This window comes from Hoplias malabaricus, chromosome 9 (genome assembly GCF_029633855.1).
Source record: "Hoplias malabaricus isolate fHopMal1 chromosome 9, fHopMal1.hap1, whole genome shotgun sequence".
NCBI classification, from domain to species: domain Eukaryota; kingdom Metazoa; phylum Chordata; class Actinopteri; order Characiformes; family Erythrinidae; genus Hoplias; species Hoplias malabaricus.
Genome location: NC_089808.1, coordinates 30,366,662 through 30,389,137, shown reverse-complemented (window position 1 = coordinate 30,389,137; position 22,476 = coordinate 30,366,662). Strand labels below are relative to the sequence as shown.

General features: G+C 38.7%; 1 protein-coding gene across 1 annotated transcript; it reads right to left on the bottom strand.

Annotated features, from left to right (window-relative positions):
• Positions 1-156: 156 nt before the first annotated feature.
• On the bottom strand, positions 157-22,045 carry mtm1 (myotubularin 1). Its single transcript, XM_066680750.1, has 15 exons — positions 21,981-22,045; positions 19,519-19,604; positions 17,435-17,507; positions 15,208-15,302; positions 13,817-13,927; positions 11,483-11,584; positions 11,006-11,089; positions 10,351-10,500; positions 9,962-10,147; positions 6,405-6,590; positions 5,916-6,119; positions 5,634-5,726; positions 4,880-4,993; positions 3,555-3,731; positions 157-2,509 (listed from the first exon to the last, which is right to left on the bottom strand). Exons 2-15 carry the CDS (start codon positions 19,579-19,581, stop codon positions 2,342-2,344), a joined length of 1,806 nt encoding a protein of 601 aa, XP_066536847.1. The 5' UTR covers positions 19,582-19,604; positions 21,981-22,045; the 3' UTR covers positions 157-2,341.
• Between the last annotated feature and the right edge of the window lie 431 nt (positions 22,046-22,476).

Sequence of the window (22,476 nt, the reverse complement as noted above, 5' to 3'; positions counted from 1 at the left end):
AAGCAAAATGTTTCTTAGACCCACAAAGATATATTTAGCTTAAAAAAAGTGTACCTGGCAAAAATTGAGCTTGGGTTCAGGAATTAACATTTGAATTACTACTACCATTTTGTTATGTATGTAATTTACTTAATACATTCAACCAGTTCCCTTTTAAATTTGCATTTATAATATTTGATTTTACTCTTGTCCAAATTGATATCATTTGACACTGATACCAAGAGCAACAGATACTTTTAATGATGTTACAGTAGGTTAAGGTAATGACTCAAACAAGTCTGGTGTGTGCAAGGTAGTTGTGTTACCCATTACCAAATACCAATTACAGTTGTTATAAAGTGTTAAGTATGTGTTTAAGGTTAGTGATAATTATGTTGATTGAAATCTACAATGACAAAAAGCAACAATGAGCCATGAAAGACAACAACTTGCATGTCATTTTTTATAGGTGTGAAATCTTTAAATTAATTTAATCAGCATTATTTACAGAACAATAGGCGGCTTTCAAACTGTGGAGCATACATGAGGGAGAACAAAACAAGAAAGTCGATCCCTAAAGGAAAAAAAAAAATAAAATAAAAAATAACCCCAAACGGCACAAAGATAATGTCAGATAATAAAGCATACATCCTGCTCCAAAAAAAAAAAAAAAAAAAAATCCAGAAAGACACAAAAATTAGTGCCTTCACTCAATCTCACACAATGTAATTGAGAACAAAATTTCCCTACAAAGACTCTGACAAACGAATTTAGAGGACTCTGAAAACACTCAGATCTCTATGATGTCATAAAGCAAACCTAAACACCCAAACCTAAGTAAAGAAATATATGATGTCCACTAATTACCAACAGTTCAACCAATCAAAACACGTTTTCTTATTACTTTCCTTTGTATAAAACTGTCAAATTTTACACTGAATAAAATAATTATATTTTACAACAATAGAACTTTCAACAGTAAAATAGGCTTTGTTGAGGTAATTACATAGTTATGGTACTTATACAAAATAAAAAATATATTCCCCCCCTAAAAACACAACCAACAGCTAAGTGTTTGTGTTTGTTGCTGTTTTTTCTTCTTCTTCTTCTCACAATATGGTTTAAACTTCATCTCCTCATTGAGGCCAAAGACTTCAAAAGGTACGCTTTTCTGAGGCAGCATTAGTTATGGCACAGAGGTGCCCCAATGAGCTTGTCCCAGATCAGATAGGTCCAGTCTTGTTACCAGCCTTAATCAGTATTTGCAACATGTAAAACTGACTTTGGAACAGCTCAAGAGGGCAGCTTTTCCCAACATGCTCTCATTAGCTTCATCTTATATTAACTACTTTCTCCCATCCATAGGAAGGGACCCAAAGCATAACTGAAGAGTCTGTGGCGATTGTACTTCAATTTAAGAGGTATCCAGAAGCCATTGGTGCATGGTGACTCAAGAACGATCCTGTCAATCATAAACAGAAAGCTAAAAGAAATGATTCCTTCATTGCCACTGATGCCGCCTACAGAAAAAAAGCAAACACATTTTGCTTAAAAATGTCTACGTGAGGTAAGAGAATACCTCAGACAGAAAAGGCACAGAACTGGTCTCTCTAGCCCCAAAACCCTGGTTCTGTTTGATAAGCGCAACCAAAGCATCTCCCAAACCGCAGACATGTCAATCATGAGCGGCGAATGCCCTGTATGCTTGAAACGGTTAAAAAAAAAAAAAAAGTGTCACACACAGTCTTAACTTATTCCAGACAAACATGTTGTGGTCAGACACTTGAGTTCATGTCGCAAATTTGACCGAGTCTCAAACACTGACAAAAGATTGCTTTTAGAACCACAACCTCTGACTGACACTGGATTGAGTGGACAATATACAAGCAAAATTCAACAGCTCTTCATAAACCAGGCACAAACAACCGGTTACGTCAATGAATGACAAACCATCCACCCACAGCTTAATTCCTTTCCCTTATTACTATTAGAACCTAGCTCACTCTGGTCAAGTAACTGAAATACCGGCGTTTCAAATTATCAGTGGACATTTAGTCTTTACCATAGCATACACAACTACAGACACCTCCACTTTGCACCACATCAAACTACTACACAGTTTAGGAAGAGCAATAGCCTTTTGCCTGCAATATGCGCATTAGTACACATACAAAACAAACGTATCAATGTCTCTTTAAGGCTTTTCGTCACCCATATCTGACTTGCGCTATGAAGGCCATGTTGTGACATTATTGCATAATTGTGTATTTTTTTGTTATCTTGAGCGTTACTACTGTTTGTGTTATCATAGTTATTACTATTGCTATGTACAAACGTCCCGCATACTGGTATGCCTGCATGATCAGAAGGGTGTCTGCAAGTGTGTGATGTGCTGATTGGGTGAAGCAGCATTAGGAGTGGAGCTGTTGCTCAAGTGGGTCGAGTCCGAAACCTGCAGCTCCTCCAGTTTCTTCAGATACTGATCTCGAAGAGCCAAGAGTTCCTTATAGCGCTGCTCCACCGGACTTTGCTGCAAAGACACACAGATATAACAAGTGAAGTATAAATAATGAATATGTTATGTTAAGTTGAAACCCAAACCATAATGACACTCAGGATTTACTGATGCTGCTTAATTAGAAACAACCCTGAACCCCAACGCCTCTGACACAAGTGTAACCAAAATCCTAAACTGAGGAGTTGATGTCGAACTTGAAAACTGTTAAACAGTTATTTATTAGTCTTCTAAGTCAATTGTTTATGTTTAAACCCACACCGAGCGAGACAGACCCCATCTAATACCCAACAGGTGTAATTACAACCTTCTACCAAAAGAGGGCAGACAAGACACAAATTTGCCACAGAAATGGAACACATCACTTTTTCTTGCTACTACTCAACAAGGTCATCAATTATACTGCAGCATAAGCCATCACAAAAGCTGGGTCAGCTCTAAACCTAAACTAGGGAAAATACAGTTAATTACAGGCTCCAACAAGAAAGCTCTGAAGAACATTTAGTCCAACCATTAGTGAACAGTCAAGGTTAAGTGTAGAATGCAGACAGACAATAGGACTACAATATCCTCAAAATATAATGTGAATTTAGTAACTACGTGAAGTCAATCTTGTTTATTTCTTTGATTATTATTGAATCACACGAGTGATTCTTATTTGTCAGTCGTTGCATGTCTGCAGTAAAACCACTATGAGAATCCGTGTGTGTTTGTGTGTGTGCACGTGTGCGCGCACATCCGTGTGTCTGCTGTGGAGATAAGGCCAGCATGAGCGGCAGCTCTCTGTAGTGCCAGTCAGGACGTAATTAAACTGGGGAAAGAGGATTTTCTGCACCACTGAATCTGAGAGTGTGGGACACACACACACACACACACTCCCAAAGGCAATAACAAAGACAGAAAAAGAGGACATAAACAAGCACCCACCCTAACTGATCAACAAAGAACTCACACCAAAAGCGTCCAATATGCTCAGAAATGCATATTAACATGCAAATGCACACAACCAGTCCTCAGCCGCAGACAATAAATCTAAATGATCACGTCATTATCTTCATACCTGGTGCCGTATACGAGGATTCCATCTGATATAGTAATTCACCCAAAGTTCTAAGTGACGCATGCTGGCTACTGGGTAAAGCACACGGCTTGATTCTGGTGTGAAAAATGGGTTTATGTAGGAAGACGTGTTGCTGTTAATCAGAGACCATACAGACACCGTCTTCGTCCGGACATTCTGAAAAACAAAAACAAAACAACAAAATGGATATTAGTTATTTGTTTATTTATTCATTTATTATTATAATTTTTTAAGCACACCAGTGATGTCACTGCTAATTCTTGTATGTTATATTCATATAGGTACCTATTGTTTTGGCAAGTAATCAGAAAATAACTTGCATGTCCTTTTATAAATTTAAACAATAACTGCGCTGAAAAAAGTCAGGCATCTCTAGTCAAACATTTTAAATATTTTAAGTGACAAAATGTGTATCAAAATCTCCTCTACAGGGAACACAGTCAATGTGGCATCATTGTGAAACTTTACGTTTTTACTGATTTGCATAATGTCTCAAGTTTTGGAATAAAAGTTGAAAGAAATTGAACAACAGTGGGTTTGTTATGAATTCCTGTAGGTGAAATTAGCTCAAATTCAGTCATCATAATAAACCTTAAATATCATAAGCAACAATTTCACCAGGGTAGTAAAAATGTTGTTTAATAACAGGCCTCAATGTAATCTTTCTTGTCCTATAAGGCAATGACATGGTTCTTCACTATGATGCATTTATGCAGATCAATGCAGACACAGCGAGAAGAGAGAAGTCCAACAGGGTGAGGAACAGACGTCTCTGGGAAGACGCAGAAAGCATTGCTGAGGTGTGCAAGTGTGAAGTGGGCCTACATTCTCTAGCACAGTTATTGTTGTGCATGGCTCTGTGGGGCCACAGAATGAATGTTTCATCTCCCCTAAGTGCACTCTGCTCCCGCTCAGAGCCACTGAAGCGTCCCCCTCACTCACGCTCTACTTCACACAATGAGCAGACAGAAAGATAGAGACAGAGGAGAGCGTGTATGTTAGCCAATAAAAGACAAAAATGTCCCATATCAAAAAAAGTCTACAGGCCTACAGTGGGCAGAGATGACCACTATCTTTAAGAGATTAAGGTGATTTTACATATAATGTCTGATCTATTTTGTCCTTCACCCTTGAACTTCCCAAATGATTTTAGGCTTGACATCATTAGCAAGGGTCTCATTTGCCAAATTGATTCTTTAAAGAAGCAGCCAAAAAATAAAAATATCTGTCCATAGAACAAATTTTAAGCACCTTTCCACTAAGATCAGTGTTTCAGTGTGGACATGTGTTTGTGCGTTTCTCACATTGCTCTCCCTGACACTCTCACAGTTGTAGAGGAAAGTGCCAAAGCGGCAGCTGTACAGGTGATCCAAGACTGTTATCAGGAAACGTTCATTAAACTCAAACGCTGTTGGGAACTGTAAATAAAACAGAAATTCCTCACAGTTAAATGCATGTTATCTTAAATTTAGGAGGCTGAAGGCTATTCGTTTGTTCATTTAAAGAAAAAAAATGACACTGAAAGTCCTACAAACAACATTCTACTGTGAGAAAAGGCATTCTAAAATTTAGTAGGGGACCTTGCACTCTGTTTCTGTTTACTGCATTAGTTTAAAATCTATGTAACAAAAGCTGCCACAGATTCAATACTGAGTACTAACAGTAGGATATTAAAAAACATACCTTATATATTGTAACAAATTCAACTTTAAAACACCATAGAATTCATTGTAGCAACAACAGACAGCAAAAATCAGTGCATAAAATGATGTATTTGGTGATTATCAAAAATCTAAAATAATAAATAGTTTGAGCAAAATGGAGCATTAAAGCCTTTAACAAACTCTATCATTATATTGTATGTAATTATGATTAAAATTCAATCATATGAAAGATTGCTTGTTTGCACGGCCAGCTGTCATTAACAACTTAAGACACACTGGTAAAACACAGAACTTTCATTCATTAATTGTCTGTAATAACTCATCTAGTTCAGGATCATGGAAAAACCACAGAACACTGAAAGCAAATTCACAGTGTAAGGCAATGATCACTTACCTGTTTGGTCATCTGCCAAACACAGTCTATGAACTGCAAAAATATGGGTGACCTGTCCTGATCTGCGTGATTTTTGTCTCCATGGCCGATTCTCTGCACACGTATAGAGAAACACACACACACACACGTGAGTTAAAAGAAAGTCCTGAGCATTTTACACAAATATAATCACCAGAATGTCAAGTATTTCCCAAAAATATGTCAAATGGGAACAGGTATTAAGTTAAAGTTCAGAGCCAAGCACTATATTTAAAGTAAAAAATACATGAGAAAAGTACACACCGAGGCGAACTTGTGTCCGAAACCGATCCATTCCTTCTCTATCAGCACCTGGAAACCCCTGAGTGTCCGGTAGTAAGAGTCCAGCATCAGCATGGCCAGAGAGGTGAGCTGAGCTGTGCGGTCCCAGCCATCACTGCAGTGCACCACCACAGAGTTCCCTGAAGACACCTTATCAGCTACCTGGATCGCCCCTGACAACACCAGCTACAGCAAAACAGGTGGAGAGAGAAGGCCAAGGATGCATTTAAATGGCGTGCCTCTAATAAATAAACTGTAATGGGTTTCTTAAAAGAAGTTATTCAGGTCTACATACATTGTTGTATTATTAGTGCTATGCAACTTCATAAGTAAATAATATAATCTCTAAAGTACTATCAACAGCTGGTTATCTATTTTTTTATTTTTTTATGGGGGGGGGGGGGGGCAGGGTAAAAACAAAACCAACACAACCCCCCAGTTATTTTTATTTTAATTCTAATAAGGCTCTACCTTGATGTGCTCCAGCCAGTGAGTGGACTCCAGGCTGGAGAGCCAGTGAGATTCCTCTACGTTGGGGTAAACAATATCCTTCAGCTTCTTCAATGACTCCCTCATCACATGAATGTTGTGGATGTCCAGGAAAACGAGCTCAGCATTCTGATAGGCATCGTCACCCTCATAGCCCCCTCCCGTGGCCTAGGGTTCAAAGGTGATGGGCCAAATGTTAAAGTGGACATTCCATAGCTAATGTGTTCCATCAGACTGCACACAGTTGCACACACTTTGTGGGAGTAAAATCATAGGATCAATACAGTGCATTTCAAAATGCTCAATCAGCAGAGATTATAGAGATGTTCTATATCACTGTCACATTAGTGCTCGCCTTTGCAATTGCTTTCACTTCAGTTAGATTGTGCTTTTGCCATACTCAATTGCATACACGCACACCGGTGTGCACACAAACAAACACGCATTCAGCGTTCTGTCCTCTGTTTGTTCAACTCTACCTCAGTTATGTCTGTTGACTTGATGAGAAACCAATCAAGCAGAAACAACCCACACCCCTACAAATGGGATGAGAACAGAACAAAGGAACTAATGTATAAGGTGAATCACAACCAATCCATACAGTCGGTGGAACAGAACGAGACAATTATGAATTGTTAAAAAGATTCAGACGGGCAGTGCGGATCACAGATCAACCACAGATCCAAATACATGCAGCAATGCTGAAACAGACTAATGTACAAATATATGAATATGAAGCCTGTCAACATAAATTCCACAGCAAAAAACCCAACTCTTAAATTCCACAGTGAACAATTTGGGAAACACTGTATTTGAAAATATAACCCAATTCTAATATGTATATAGGGCGGCACGGTGGCGCAGCAGGTAGTGTCGCAGTCACACAGCTCCAGGGACCTGAGACTGTCTGTGAGGAGTTGGTGTGTTCTCCCCGTGTCCGCGTGGGTTTCCTCCGGGTGCTCCGGTTTCCTCCCAAAGTCCAAAAACACACGTTGGTAGGTGGATTGGCGACTCAAAAGTGTCCGTAGGTGTGAGTGTGTGTCTGTGTTGCCCTGTGAAGGACTGGCGCCCCCTCCAGGGTGTATTCCCGCCTTGCACCCAATGATTCCAGGTAGGCTCTGGACCCACCGTGACCCTGAATTGGATAAGCAGTTACAGATAATGAATGAATGAATGAATAATATGTATATAGGCTACTGTAAAATTTTATAACCTGAAACTGTTTAATAGAATGCTGTAGAAAAAAAAAACAATAAGCTACACAGTGCCAGAATGTCATCCAGGTATCAAGTGTATGACATTATGATACCCGAGTCATTAATTTATATTCTTAAGGCCGGTTACAGGTAATGAATGAATAAGTCTCATTTCAGGCATGCGATATGTTCACTTGTTCAGTGCACCATTGTATATCCAAAAAAGCATACTGTGATGTAACTTAGAGGGGAAGTTCATTTGAAATATGTAGCTACATATTCTACCCCTTTTCCACAAGTAAACAGTTCCCTAAGTTAGGGGTGGGCAATATGGCAAGAATACATTATCACATTTTTTGCAGGATCACAATCTTCTTGGGTATGTAATTTCTGCCTGAAATGTTATGAAGTAATGTTACTGAAAAGCCTTGAGAATTTAAGATCTTGAAATGATTCATTAGTGGTCAAAATATGATCAAAACAACAAAACATTTTAGGCACTTTTCTAAATTACATTTGGAATCTTCTTTAAAATCTTCCTTTGGAATTTTCAAAGACCCCAACCTCTCCATAAGGAAAATCACTCATTTTACATGTGACCTTCCTTGACAAACTAATCTCATGTACCTCTCCAAATGGCTCTTTACCCTCACCAAACAATGAAAAACAATTCTGACCTCGATTTATTCTGATATTTAGTCTTGTTTCTAACTCAGTACTCTTCCCTTTTAAGGCCAGATGTGTTGGAAGGGGGGGATCTTTTTCCGATTGGCTGTAGAGTGAGGCCTCACACCCCTCCTGTGTTTAAATGGTCTCAGTAGGGAAAGGGATCTAAGCTTTAAAAATGTATTTATTGTTTTGATTGTTGTTAATTGTGATTGCTGTTGTCATATAAAACTGTCTGTGTCGTCTCTCTCTGTTAAGCACTGAAGCTTGGTTGCTTCCCCGCACCCTTGGTTGAACATCGCCCCTGATTGGTCTACAGACTTGACTGACATGTCATTAAAGCTGAGAGCCCAAGCTACACAGCCATAGCAGAGATCCACAGGGAACATATTTAAACTATTGTTTTGTTTGTTGTACTATTTTTTTAAACTGCTGGGTTTATTTTCCGTCTTTTCACAAACATGAGGGTTCCTAATGAGTGGATTGATGGAAAGACTCAAATTTGGTCTTGTTTTGAAGGGGACAACCTACGTAAGTGCTGGTGTGCTGTGTGTGTTAATCGCTTGTAGGCTCGTCAGGCTTCGTGGCGCCACTGTTGTTTTTTTTTTTGTGTGAGGAAGAGATCTCAAGTATGGAATAACAAAATTTTTTGTTTTTAATTCAGCAGTCATACATTTTAGAGTAGCGATGATTTACATTATTGGTGTCCATTCAGCTGATATGTACACAGTATGCAAACAACTTATAAGAACTGCAGCAGACTGAATGTGCATTAGCACAATCTAACGATCTCCTTCGATCTAAGATCTTTTTGAAACAGCTGTGATATGGTTTGCTCAAAATGCCACAAGGATCAAACAACCCACCACCATTCTCCCTGTGTCTAAACAGCCCTTTTCAGAAGAACCGGTTTCAACTCCTGTTCCTTTGAATAAGAAGACACAGCTCAGTTCAGTGCGAGAGCCCAGGAGTGATGAGCTAGCAGCAGAAGCTCTGGTTTCAGCTATTCTGGCTTGGTTCAATTTCAACTCCTTTGTTGTTGTCTACATATTTAATCATTATTCAGTGCTCCATGCATGTTGTGTATTTTGCTCTATTTAACCTCATATTTGGGCTCTAAATTAAAAGCGGATCTAGTGCTTTAATTGGAGAGATTAGGAAGTGGGAAAATTTTTGTCTCCTCACTCTATGCATTTTGAAGCTCAAAATCTTGAAAATTATTAAATTTTATACCATGTTTTAAATAAGCCCACAAAAAACTGTGAGAGCACCCATGGCATAGCGGACGAATACACCTTCCTACTTGAATGCCCTTTAAAGATCAATAAGGGCAATAAAGTGAGTATATATGTGTTTGCATCAACAGGTGTACTATGTATGCAATATGAATGTTGTAACATCAATTTAACTGTTGGGGAAATGACTATATTTTGTCTTAAATTCAAGTGATTCAAGTAGTTGATATAAACACTATCTGAGATGCACAGAAATTGCGCTATGTGAGTTTAGACTGGTTGAATGTGAAAAAGGTGAAATTCCCCTTTAATCACAATAATATCAGCATTATGTTGCCCACCTTTGCTACAGCTATACGACCCAAAATCTTGAAATTCCTGTTGTTTGGTCGACAATCTGTCATTTGAATCTCCTAAGACATTACTGCTGCTGCTGTCTCACCTTATTAGCCACAGCATTGACGTTAGGCCTGGCATCATAGATGGTGAGCTTAGTCGTGCCGTTGGCTTCACGGATAATGTCCAGGTAGCGCTCATCATCCTTGTTGCGTTTGCCACTCATGCCCACCAGGGGCTGACTACAACGCATTATTACTGCTTGATTCTCCCTGTGGATCCATGACAGCACCTGGACACACAAGCATTTACAAATACATGTTTCAGTGTGAGAGATGTTCGTTTTGAGGTACTACATAATTGTGTTCACTTAAAATATCATTTAAAAATTTTAAAATTGTTATGAAAAACTAGCTGTTAATAAGCTCAGGTAACTTCATAAAACAATCCATGTGTTTGGGGCATTTGCTGCTGCTACCAAAGTTTTAAGCTCACCGGTATACGACAGCGGGAGCGGAAGGTAGCCACTCGCCGGAGGTCCTCTTCCGTGGCTTTGAAAGGAACTACCAGGATGGTGGGGTAAGTGTCACACAACTCATAGCTTGAGTTGATGAAGGAAATCCTCCATCTTTCATTGGGCAGACCCTACAGAACGTAGAATACAGGATTTGAACTGGCACCAGGCTGATTTACATTACTCTCAGGTCACTGTACTTAGTGTACTTATTACAACTGCATTATAAACTCAATGGATATCTGTCAAAATTGCTCAGACCTTCAACAGTGTTAAACAAACCAATTAAATAAAAAAAAAAAAAAAAAAAAAAAAAAAACGAAATAGATCAGGATTTTAAAACATTCATATTAGAACTAAAAGGAATTCATAATGCCATATTTGTCCATTTTCAAAAGAGCTGTGCAAATTCTTACTAATCTGTGTCTATGAACAAGTCTGGGTGGAACATGCTTTGAGAGGTGACCTTGCTTATTTAATCTGCAAGAACTAGGATGATATAAAAACATGTGGAAAACCAGACACAAATATTTACATTAAACACACTCCGTTTTTGAGCTGGGAGCGTGTTCTCAGAAATGGACGGAAGTGCTGTTTCAGTTAACAGCGATTAGAATATATAAAAAGGATCCACACCTGACGCCTGTACTCATCCATGGCCTTATAAACGATCCAGCCGTTCTCCTCAAACTTCTCCTGACTCAAAAATGAAAAGAGGGGCTACACAAAGAGAAAAGAACACAGGGTGAAAAAGAACAGTCATAAAAACAGATTGGTTTCAGTCAGGTCAAATATGTCATTTCATATGACAAAAAGAAAATAAGGATCAAGGGAATGCTACTTGAGAGGAAAAGCAAGTGATTAGAATATTAAGATTCACATCAAGAGCATAGCTCAGTGTTTACACGAAGAAGTGCCACTTAGATGAATAAATCATTTTTGGGTGTAAGCCTTGTTTCCACCATATCTATATAATTTCACTCACCAACACTTTAATGTCCCTGTTTGTGTGGGAACTAGTCTTTTGACAGAAAGATGGAAGCAATACTATAAAATGTGGGGGTGCTGAGAATTCAAATTACAAAAGCAACATCAGCATGTGTTTTAACTGACCAGTCCATGAGAGAGTGGGAAAGCATATTTGAACAGCTCCCCAAAGATGTCTCTCCGACTGTGGCCCTCCTGCTTCAGAGCAAACCGCAGGTTTCTCATGTCCTGCAAATAAACAAACACACAAATGCATGAAATACTCAAGCAGTATGTTTGTGAATTGATCAAGTTTCTCAACCTAATGTCTTATATAGAAAATGTCTTATAGAGAATAAATATTCATAATCTATTAAATGTATATCTAGGCAATATGTTAGGATGAATTACACTAATGCGTACAGAAAAAACTAATGTTTGTGTGTGTGTGTGTTTGTTTTGGTGTGTTAATTTTGAATTATTTAGTCTTAGTCTTCATTAAAATGTGTATTTTTTTTCCATATAGTCATTTAATTATTGGTAGGTTTAATTTAGTTTTTGTGAAAGAAAACAATAGACATTTTAGTCTAGTTTTGGTTTTTATATTAAAGTTTTAAAACATTGTATCCTAATTTTAATGATGTAATTTTAAAAACTAAAACAACTATAAGAGTTTAAACTCTATGAATCATTGAGCATCTGGGTGTCTCTCATATTGACTGTTGGTCAAAGAGCTGATTCTTTGAGATTCGACTCCTCTTCACTAAATCCTTTAACTTTATTTCATTGCTCTGGCTACAGAGGCGCTATTCAGTGGGATGGCTTTTGAACCGTACTGAGAAAATTATCTTGGTTTTTTTACAAAAATATCTGCCACATTTCACACATCTGTGAGAAAAAAAAAAAAAAAAAAAAAAAAAAAAAAAAAAAAGAGTTTTTAAAGACAGAAGAGAAAAACCTCATGCTTCCCCATAATCATGCGACATAAGACACAGATCAGATACTACTGTGTCTTTTATTTGACATGTGTAAAATGATTTTAAAAGTGAGGTTTGTCTGAGCAGCAGCTGATAATACAGTAGTTGACAATACATTTTTCATAGTTCTTTTTCTAATATTATTTATTTACTAAGTTTAATGTGATTATTAGATCAACCATTGATCGTTACTGTTAAAGGCTAAGCACCAGCGATATGAAAGTGTCAAACAAATAAATACAGTGGAATTTGAGTTCCTAACTTGTGTTTATTGATAGTCAGAAAACATGTTATTTCTTACTAATTGAAGGAATAAGGTTTAAAAGACCATTGCCCCCCCCCCCCCAACAGTGTTCGGAAACTCTAACTCTTGCATGTGACGTAGATGGTGGACAACGACTCTAGAAGTTGCACTTAATTTAATGCAAAATGACGAAAAGGTGTGTTGTTTTTGGCTGCAATAATTCAATGTACAGTGGGACATCTGTGCACAAATGGCCCAAAGATCGCAAAATATCCAGAAAATGGACTACATTTGTCAACTTTAAATGGGCACATTGGAAAGGACCATTCGCTCACTCCGTTATCTGTAGCTCATTTCACTGGTGCTTTTCCAAAAATATGGGCATGTAAGGAAACCAACGAAAGGTGTTCAAGAGCCTCTGTATACATAGAGGTAAACAGGGTAAGTACACTCACTTCGCCTGTTTTAGTTGGTGTTAGTTAACATTTACTAGGCTATGTAGCTGCATTACAGAGGTTTATAGTGTCGGATGAATTGGAGTTCGACTTCGATCACATTTACAAGAATAACGGCACCTCTAAATTTGAGTTTAGCTTATTGCTAGGCTATTGTCATGAATAATGTTGGTTATTTAGCTTGCTAGATACTGTCATAACAGTCAGTCATAACGGTGTTTTACCGCGGCGTTGTTCAGCTGTTGTCCACCAGTGACGTCACGGTTGCGTTCAAGAATCTCCGTAGCGAGCTCGTCAGTTTAACAAAATTGTCAGGTTTAAAGCAAATTAAGCTGCTATTTTCATTTTAACTCATACTTATATAGGTCAGTAACTAAAATAATGTGAAATATTCATGGAGGTCCATTGAGTGGTGCTTATCCTTTAATAAAATTATAGTCTCAGCCACAGACGCTCTACCCACAAGTTGACAGACAGTCTAATATATTCAGTGCGTCACTCTGAACCAATTCTGTAAATCTGTGTATGTGCACTTCCTTTTGTCCTGGCTCTTACTGTCTGATCTGTATCAAAGGCTGCCTCCTCCTACACATCATGCCAAAATAGCAGACTTGTGATTGGTCCTTTGGCGTGTCAGTCAAATATTTTTCTTGCAGTAGTAGGCGGTTCTTGGTCATGTAAAAGTGGCAACAGGCACCAGACCATGCGAGACTAATTAAATTAACACTGACTTGGAGTACAATATTACTGAGATATTACTTGGCAAACTGTTAGTGTACAAGTGTCTGTAATCGGTAGGCATTACCTTGCAGGTGATGTCCAGCCCGTAAGAATTCTCCCCTCGACTGGAGGCTCCGCCCATTTTCTCTATCCTGCTGATTGTACCCAGGGGTACATCAAGGGTAACTGTTGACTCCTGAAAGAAATACAGAATACTAAGCAATATTATAGTTACACTCATTTAGCCAATCAATGAGTCCAAGAACTTTTCCTTTTAAACCAGCAAGATATCCTGCAAGCTCAGGATATACAAGAATACATGCTTTAAACAAAAAAAAAAAAAAGTGTGAACTGACGAACCATCTGTGGTTAGTTTTTCCAGACAAAGCTAAAAGTTTAAATATATCTCAGTTAAGAAAGCAAACTGAACGTCTCGTTTTAGTTAAGACTAGCCTTAACTTGTAAGCAGAGACAAAGCTGTACTCCACTATGTCACTATGTAAAAACAACCCAGATAAAGATCAGTTTAAACATGTTCTGCACAATTTCAGACTCAGTCTGTATCATTTAAACTCGGTCAAAGGCAACCAGCACATACTGGTAGGATAGGAAAACCCCCAAATAAGGGAACACCTGCTTCATTTATCATCAAATACTAAAACATTTCCATAAGGAAAATCCAACTTTTTCTTTTGCCCTCCCTTCTCCACATCTTCCTAACAGATTGTGCAGTCAAACATCCAGCAAGCCTGCAGGTGCCTCCTGCTCTGTGCCAACAGCAGCCAGTGCCAGGACATAGATGAAAGACTCCAGATATTATATTCATACACTCCACTTCTCACCCTTCTCTTCTGTTTTTACACCCTGCTGTTACAGACAACCGTGATGAGACTTTACTAAAGATAATGTTAAATCTGAAAAGAAAAGGACAGAACATGTCAAGAGAGAGTGCAATAAAAAAAACAGGTGAGAAACACCATTTTCCAATGGTGAAAGAGGATGAGAAAACAGCAAAGAAAGATCTGACAGAGAAAGAAAGTAAGCGAAAAAGGAAGAATAACGAAGGAATGATTAGAAGACCTATTAACAGAAGGAGAAAGAAATTGAGAGATTGAGAGTTTTTTCTGACAGAACGAACAGGAGAATGATTCTGAAAGAGAAAGGAAGCAAGTAAGAGTGCAACAGAGAAAAAGCAAGTGAGCAAGATATTTCTGACAGTTCTGGCATGTCTTCAGTTGTACTGTCAGCTGTTGTTGAAGGTAACAGTGCTGAAGAGACGAGCAAAATATGACTCATTCTGAAGTTCCTCCGCTGTGCTCATTTACATCACACGCAAAAAGCGAAGTGCTTAAAACACACCAGTGCGTGGTCGGCCAATTATGTCTTTCAGTTCTTCAGTACAAGCAGGTCACAGAAGTATTATTCCTCAAACACACACACACACACACAGAGGCACATTAACTCTCTCACACTCACCGTATCAGTGCTCTTGAAGTACAGTCTAAAATTGGTGATGAATACTTTCCCTTTCAGCGCTCCGTTAAACGGGCACATGTAGATGAGGTCTTTGTCTGAGTGAGAACAGAAACATGAACAGTCATGAATATCATTCAGTAATAATACATGTATTATCATTATCAGTTTACTACTAAATATACCAAACAAAACAACAGGAATTTCATATTTAAAAACATGTCTCAAAATAACAGGAAGTACACTAAATAAATGTGATTATTGTTTTTGAAGAATACACTTAAATATGATACTAAATTATATAAAAACATTTATAACTGAAGCATGGCCTATGAAGCGGCCTGTCTCAGAATATATGTTCACATTTTATGATTAATAATCTTAAATCCAGAGCCTGTTAAAATGTGAAGCCCCCATGTGAGACAGAATAAAAAGGGTCAGAGAGAACTAAGCTTAGAGTTCTCTCTTTAAGAAAGAAATCCTGCTCGCACAGACACACAGACAAAGCTTTTGCACTTTCTTACTCTCACTTTGTGTCTGTAATGAAATCTGGTCAAATTGTGCGGTGAAGTAATAGGAGCTGTCAGATTTGAGCAGCAGAGCAGCACTGGAGCGATTCAAAGTGCCAATTCCAGGAAAGGTCTAAACTCTAAGAGAGATCAAGCAGGCTGCCTAACATTTACTGACAACATGGGAATGAAAGAATAAACCAATGAGTAAATCACTGGATCAATGTTCAAATTCAACTCAAATTTTCGAAGTACTACACAGTGATATAATTCCTTTTCTGCTTGTTTACTACTACCATAACACATTACAACTGCCAGCTCTTACTAATCATAAAGAATAAGAGTTTGTGAAATAAACAACAACTGGGGGTGTGTTTGGGGCGGAGGTAGTGGCAGAGTTGCAGTGTTTACACAAAACTACCACAGGATCAGAGAACAACACCTTCAGCTCTCTGACCTGTGCCGGTTTACACCAACCTTTCATCTGCACCACTGTTACCTTCATTTACTTCTCTCTAAATGTTAGAGTATAATCACTCTATCATTCTGTTTCCTACTTTTATGTCACTTCTTATTAGTAATTGTGTTATTTTAAATGTATTTATTTTTATTTTATGAACTACTGTTGATTTTGATTAAACCTGTACTGCTTTGGCAACAAAGGCATTTAACCTGTCATGCCAATAAAGCACATCTGAATCAGAATCTGAATGACAGAGAGATAGAGAGTTAAAATCACATTCCAGAGAGAGAGAGAGAGAGAAATGAACATGCGCACAGAGAAAATGGCTGTAAAAACGATTCAACTAAAAGTTAAATTTTAAAGATCTCCATCTTGCGTTTTTCTATGCCTCCCCTAATCACTGTAGCTTATGTCATATAACATTGGTGGATGGAAACACCAATGTATTTATTTCACATAACATTTGAGAAACATTTCAATGTAAAACTAACTATGGTCACCACTGGATTAAGAATAGTCCACCAACCGAAAGCATCCAGCCAACAGCTTCCTGTGGGCACTGTCCAGTGACCGCTGATGAAAGACTAGAGGATGACCAACACAAACTGTGCAACAACTGTCTCAGACTTTACATTTACAAGGTGGACCATGAAGGGAGGAGAGGACACATTGTTTAAAAACTCCAGCTGCACTGCTGTCCGATCCACACACACTAACACACCACATCACTGTCAGTGCAGCGCTGGGAATAGTCCAACACCCAACTCATACTTGCTCTGTGGTGGTTCTGTTGGGGTCCTGGTCGACTGAAGAACTGGGTGAAAGAGGGGAAATGTATGGACTGCACTTCTTAATTTCAGAACTACACCTATTTGGTAAGTGGAGCTTTAGTGCAGATACAAGGTAGGAGTACCTAATAAGGTGGCCGGTAAGTGTATATTTTAGATATTCATATAACCCTTCACGTGTATTATACAGATGCAACTTTCCAAATATACCACATGTCCAATGCTACATAAATACCTTTACTGTCCAATTTTTTGTTTTTGTTATACTTTGAAAATAGCAGTTATTTGTTATATTGACTAAGACCTTCAAGGTGAATTTGTGGGAAATGTGTATTCTTTTTAAAATAGTGACAATATGCATGGAATTACCTGTATGAATAAGAAACTTTCTAAATAAGCTTACATTCTGCACCCAATAAACAATAACAAAGATCTGACTCTTTGTATAACAATGTAAAACACATGCTCACCAATCACTCTCTCCTCTCCTGGAAGTAAGGCAACATCTGCAAGGGGCTCCATCTTCAAATTCTCCCTGGAAGCCTGTCATCAAAACACATAGAATAATTGGGTTGGCATGGAGCACACTAACAACTTAAACACCTCGCACGGAAACCATAAAATGGACAAGTGTTCTACTACACTCCTAGAAAGCAAGAAATGTGGTTGACCAGTGGTTGTGTGTGTGTGCCACAAGACAGCTGTGGCATCTTCACCCACTTTTAATAAAAAAAAAAAAGAATCAGATTTAATAGAGGGCATGGATATAGGGACAAAAGAAAAACAAAGGAGAAGCATCTTCCTTCCATGTCTGTGAGTACTAGTATACGTGTGTGTGTGTGTGTGTGTGTGTGTGTCCTGATCATCTTTCCCTGGGACAGTTTTTTCATGCTGACAGCTGAAGCTCAGTGAAGCTAAATGCAAGCAGAAGAGTGACTATAAACAAACACACACATATTTAATTGACTCACTACAGCGAAAGGAGCAAGGCCTGCTGGGTAATGACTTGAACTGTACTTACATAGTTGATGTTTTATAAGTTTTCTTTTTCCTTCAGTATATTAAAATAGTAAGGTACTGTTTTGGAAGATACATGTTCTTAATTGGACAGTGAATTTATAAACATATGTAACTGTATTATACTACAGTAACTAGCATGTTAGCTTGGGGTTAACTTTGTCTATACCACTCATGTTCAAATACCAATACCAAAACTTAAATCTCATGTTTAACCACTGTGAAAAACCTACAAAAATAGAAATACAAATAAGCAGACAGGTAGGCAGAGAGGCAGTGTCCGTTGTGTGCTGACAATGTTGCTCCACTGTCTCTGTCCTATCAGATGTTTTGCTGCAGTAACATATGTACACTCCAGCAGTCATCCAGCAAAAACACCAGAGCAAGCCAACTCTGTCTGCATGCCATCATCTGCACTCTGCCCAGAGGAATACCATCTGCCAACATGAACACAGTGTCACTGTGTGTTGACGTAAGCCACTATCCCAGCACAAAAGTTCCAAAGTGACTCATTTAGTATGTTTTTAGGTAAAGATTTGAAAAGCTAGGCCCACTAAAGTGAAACCCTTTAAAGGGATTGTTGCACTACCTTACGCCAGTGTGGGGACTGTGCATCATAGTGCACATTACTGTGGTTTGCGTGTGTGTGTGTGTGAGAGAGAAAACGCTTTAAATATGTGGCACTACTGGTTTTACCTGTCAAGCCTCTACAGATGCTGCTGACTTATGATGCTTTCTGTCCAACAATGAGGGTATACTTTCAGCAATGGTGTAGTGCTGACTATTTTACTGTCACACTTGACATGGAATGCCACCTAGCAATAACAATTCAGCTCGAAACATCATTCTGAAGCATGATCAGGTCACCCAGGAAAAGGTTTACTGTAGTCAGCGTCAGTTCAAGGGCCTAAATGAGTAGCATTGATAATGCATTATTTGATTCTATACGGCAAAGCTGCAGGGGCTATATAGCATAGAGTGAAGGACAGGCAACTCTACTGATGACAGTGGAGAGCATAAATTATTAATGCAGAGAGAAAGTCTAGCTCACTTGACAGAGCAAAAAACTGTGACACTAGACACATACATGAGATTGCATTTACTCTGCGTTTCTGAAACTTGTTTAAAAATGAACAATGGGATATAAGAAAGTCAAAGTATCCAACAGAGAACAGCATAATACAAAATTTACAAAAGTATCTCTATTTATGTCAGAGCGCTATACTGATACTGCTTCAGCTGTATGCATAACAAACATTATATATGCCGTGCTGGTGTCTGTGTGCGCTCACTGCCCCTAGTGCACTAGCGCATATATGTGAGTGAATGGCTGAGCAAGCGAATGAGCATGTGAGAGAGAAAGCATGCGTGTATGCTCACTTCCAAGGATGGATAAAATGTACTGAGGAAGTATGTATTAAACCATAACTTGATGCTTACATGAAATTGATTATCATCTGAAACTATGATTGGAATTTTATCAACCTTACCCAGGACCTGTCCTGATAGAAAAGCAGTCTCAGAAAGCCATACTCACGTTTTGACTGGAGCTGTTCTCCAGTGGAGTGGAGTTAAATGCCGGTATGGGAGCCGAGGCCATCACTGGGTCTGCTGCTTCCACCACTGAAGAAAAGGGAAAAATAAAGGGGGGAGGGGAATAAACCCCTAATGAAGGGATGAATGACATTTCAAACTAGGATGAACTACACTACATGTTTGAAAATGAAGTCCTGCAGTATGTAAACGCCACATCCCTCTCAACAAAATATAGGTTTTGAAAATCACATGCAAACATTTATAGAGTCTCCAAATAAAGACAGAGAAAAAGATGAAGGTAATAATAACAACACGTGTTTCATTGGCGTCATATCTGATATCCCTGAGTCACTGTCACACTCTTTATACTGAGCTTTAGAGAGGATCACTGCCATGGAATTAGAGGAGGTTGGTGGGGTCCAAGTAGGTTACAGGTTCCTGACTGAAAGACAGTGAGCTGGTAGGTTTATAGGAATTTACTGTAGTTATTCCTCTTTATATAATTACTATTTCCATTAATATAATTAGGTACATAACAGTGTGGGAACTGTGTACTGAAAAGCCTTGTACAAGATCAAACAGGCTTAGCATTGCAAAGATTTTTAATACTTATTTGTAGAGGATTAAAAATGTTGTTAACTGTGGAGCAGCTCAACACTGTTTCAACATCCTCTCTTCCCGAATATGATTTATTGGTCACCAAACATGGTTTGATATATCAGTAAAATCTAAGCAATTCTGATGCCAATATTACTTTTTAAAAGAGCAAGAACTGTATAAAGCAATGCAATTTTTATACCTTTGTGCAACTTTAACATTTGTATTATTCTTTTTTAATACTACATAATAGCTTTAAATAGCAAGGTGTCAGAAATTGTGTGCTTCAGCAATGAAGATAATTATTAAACCTACTGATAAATCTGTTTTAGAGTCTGTAAAGATTGTCAATTAAAATTGATTACGTCAGATTCTTCTTTCAGAAGCTACAAATGTTTCAATATTCTTGCAGGAACTAAACTGGAGGTATACACAACGAAACTGACCATAAAAGAGGACCTCAAAACCAAAAGTTCTCATCAGGCATTTCTAAACAACTAAATCAGGGGGGTTTTCACAATGCAGGGTTACTTATGTAGCCATTTAACGTAGCCCGAAATAGAGGACTGTTTAATAGGAATGACTGTCAGCTCTATTTCTATTGGACAGGCTTGACATGACAGATTTTTGACCTTAAGTTATCTGGCTAAATCGAGAAATCCTGCTTTGAGGAACCCCCCCACCCCCTTCCCTAAACTGGGCAGAATGCAGTAGGCACCAAGCATATAACTGAGGCCTGACCCAAAACACTAAGCCTGAAGTTACCACTTGAGCTAAATTTAACTCCAATGCCTGTAATTAAATGCAGCATAGGCGAGCATTGCTTATTCAGTTTCCATCAGTCACTGTAACTGATTAAATGATCACTGACTGGTAATGTACTGAACGCCAAAATTAAAACAACATCCACCAGCAGGGTCTCCTACTCAAAGCTATTTATACGGATGACAGAGAGGAAGAGCATGACATCAGTGGTAAAAGTTTTGCAGTCACACCTCACGTTAACAGGGGTAAAGAAACATTACACAGATAAAAATCACATCGTGTTTTTCAAGAATTACAAGAGAAAAGCGAGGGACACTTGAGATTTTACCTTGAATAAAAAGTAGTTAAAATCACAAACTAAGGGCGGGACCTTAGAGACAAAAACAATCTGAAAACAAGTTAGGGTTAGGGTTTTTCTTCTACAAGAAAGCAACAGAATGTAAACACGGATGCTAAACATGATCTATAAACCCAGCTGTAGTTTAAACCCACCATTCAAATAACTTATATTGCCATTATAAAAACCTCACATAATGAAACCGAAAACCCATTTTGCTGGAGCCCCAGACAACGTCAAGTGAATTTCAGCTGGCTAACTAAACACCAACTCAACAAACGTCACCCAGCGAAACTAAAGCAGGATTCGTATTTTAATTTTCTGATCCACCTTAACTGCTGCAGCAGTTACAGTCTGACGCCTGTACTATTTAAGGTGGAACGCAGAATTCAAATAAGAACTTGGCGAATAAGAAGTCAACTTCAGCTTGGTGTTTGAGACGAAGCTGAACTAGATATTGTCTCACTTTAAACATTTTTAAGGACACGAATCCCCCGTTTTCCCTCTCAGTGCGGTGTAAGGAGTGTCAGAGCTGGAGCAGTGAACTTTCCTAACTTGTCTGTGCTCCGTCAGCAGAGTTACCGTTAGCAGGGCGCTAGCAGGCAGTGGGAGCAGGAAACAGGGCCTGCCTCTGCCACGGCTCTCCGACACAGAATATGAGCAGGAACACCTCTCCAGCGGACCGAAGCTCGGGCCCCTGGCCGCTATAATAGCCCCGCGAGGGTCTGCTGAGTGTGTTTATGCTGTTAAAGCTCGGTACTCACCCTGTTACTGCGACTCTCCGCTCCTCTCTGATCCACTGTATTTTCAGCTCCGCCGCAGAAAGCGCTCTGCCGCGGTCACGTGACAGCGGGCGCGCTCTGATTGGTCCGTTTTAACATCCCTCATTCAAGCGCTTTAAAGGAACGTGGGTTGGTTTTCCACGGGGATTAGGTCTGGTCTCGGTCTACATCCTCTCCATTCACACAGTACAGACACAGACACACATCCATTTTAAATGTGTACTACCCGACTTTTCACTTTATAAGTGGTGCTATAAATAACATTAAATATAAGGGAAACTATTTAAAATAATTACAGTTAATTAGCAACGGTATCAGCACAAGTGCACTCTGTGACTAAGAAAACCTGTTTGAACATGCTCTCTGAACTGAAGCAGAACTGAGGCTTTGTTGTTGCGATTTGCCCCACTCTGCTACTGGACGTGGCATTGTCTAATGAACTAATCTAGTGCATTGGTTGGGATTTAGGACGTGCGAC

Coding starts and splice junctions, on each gene's coding strand:
- mtm1 (XM_066680750.1), bottom strand. CDS start 19,581: ATGGCCTCGGCTCCCATACCGGCATTTAACTCCACTCCACTGGAGAAC. Junction 11,585..13,816: donor GGCTGGACATCACCTGCAAG/GTAATGCCTACC, acceptor GTTTATTTGCAG/GACATGAGAAACCTGCGGTT. Junction 4,994..5,633: donor TTTGGCAGATGACCAAACAG/GTAAGTGATCAT, acceptor TTTTATTTACAG/TTCCCAACAGCGTTTGAGTT.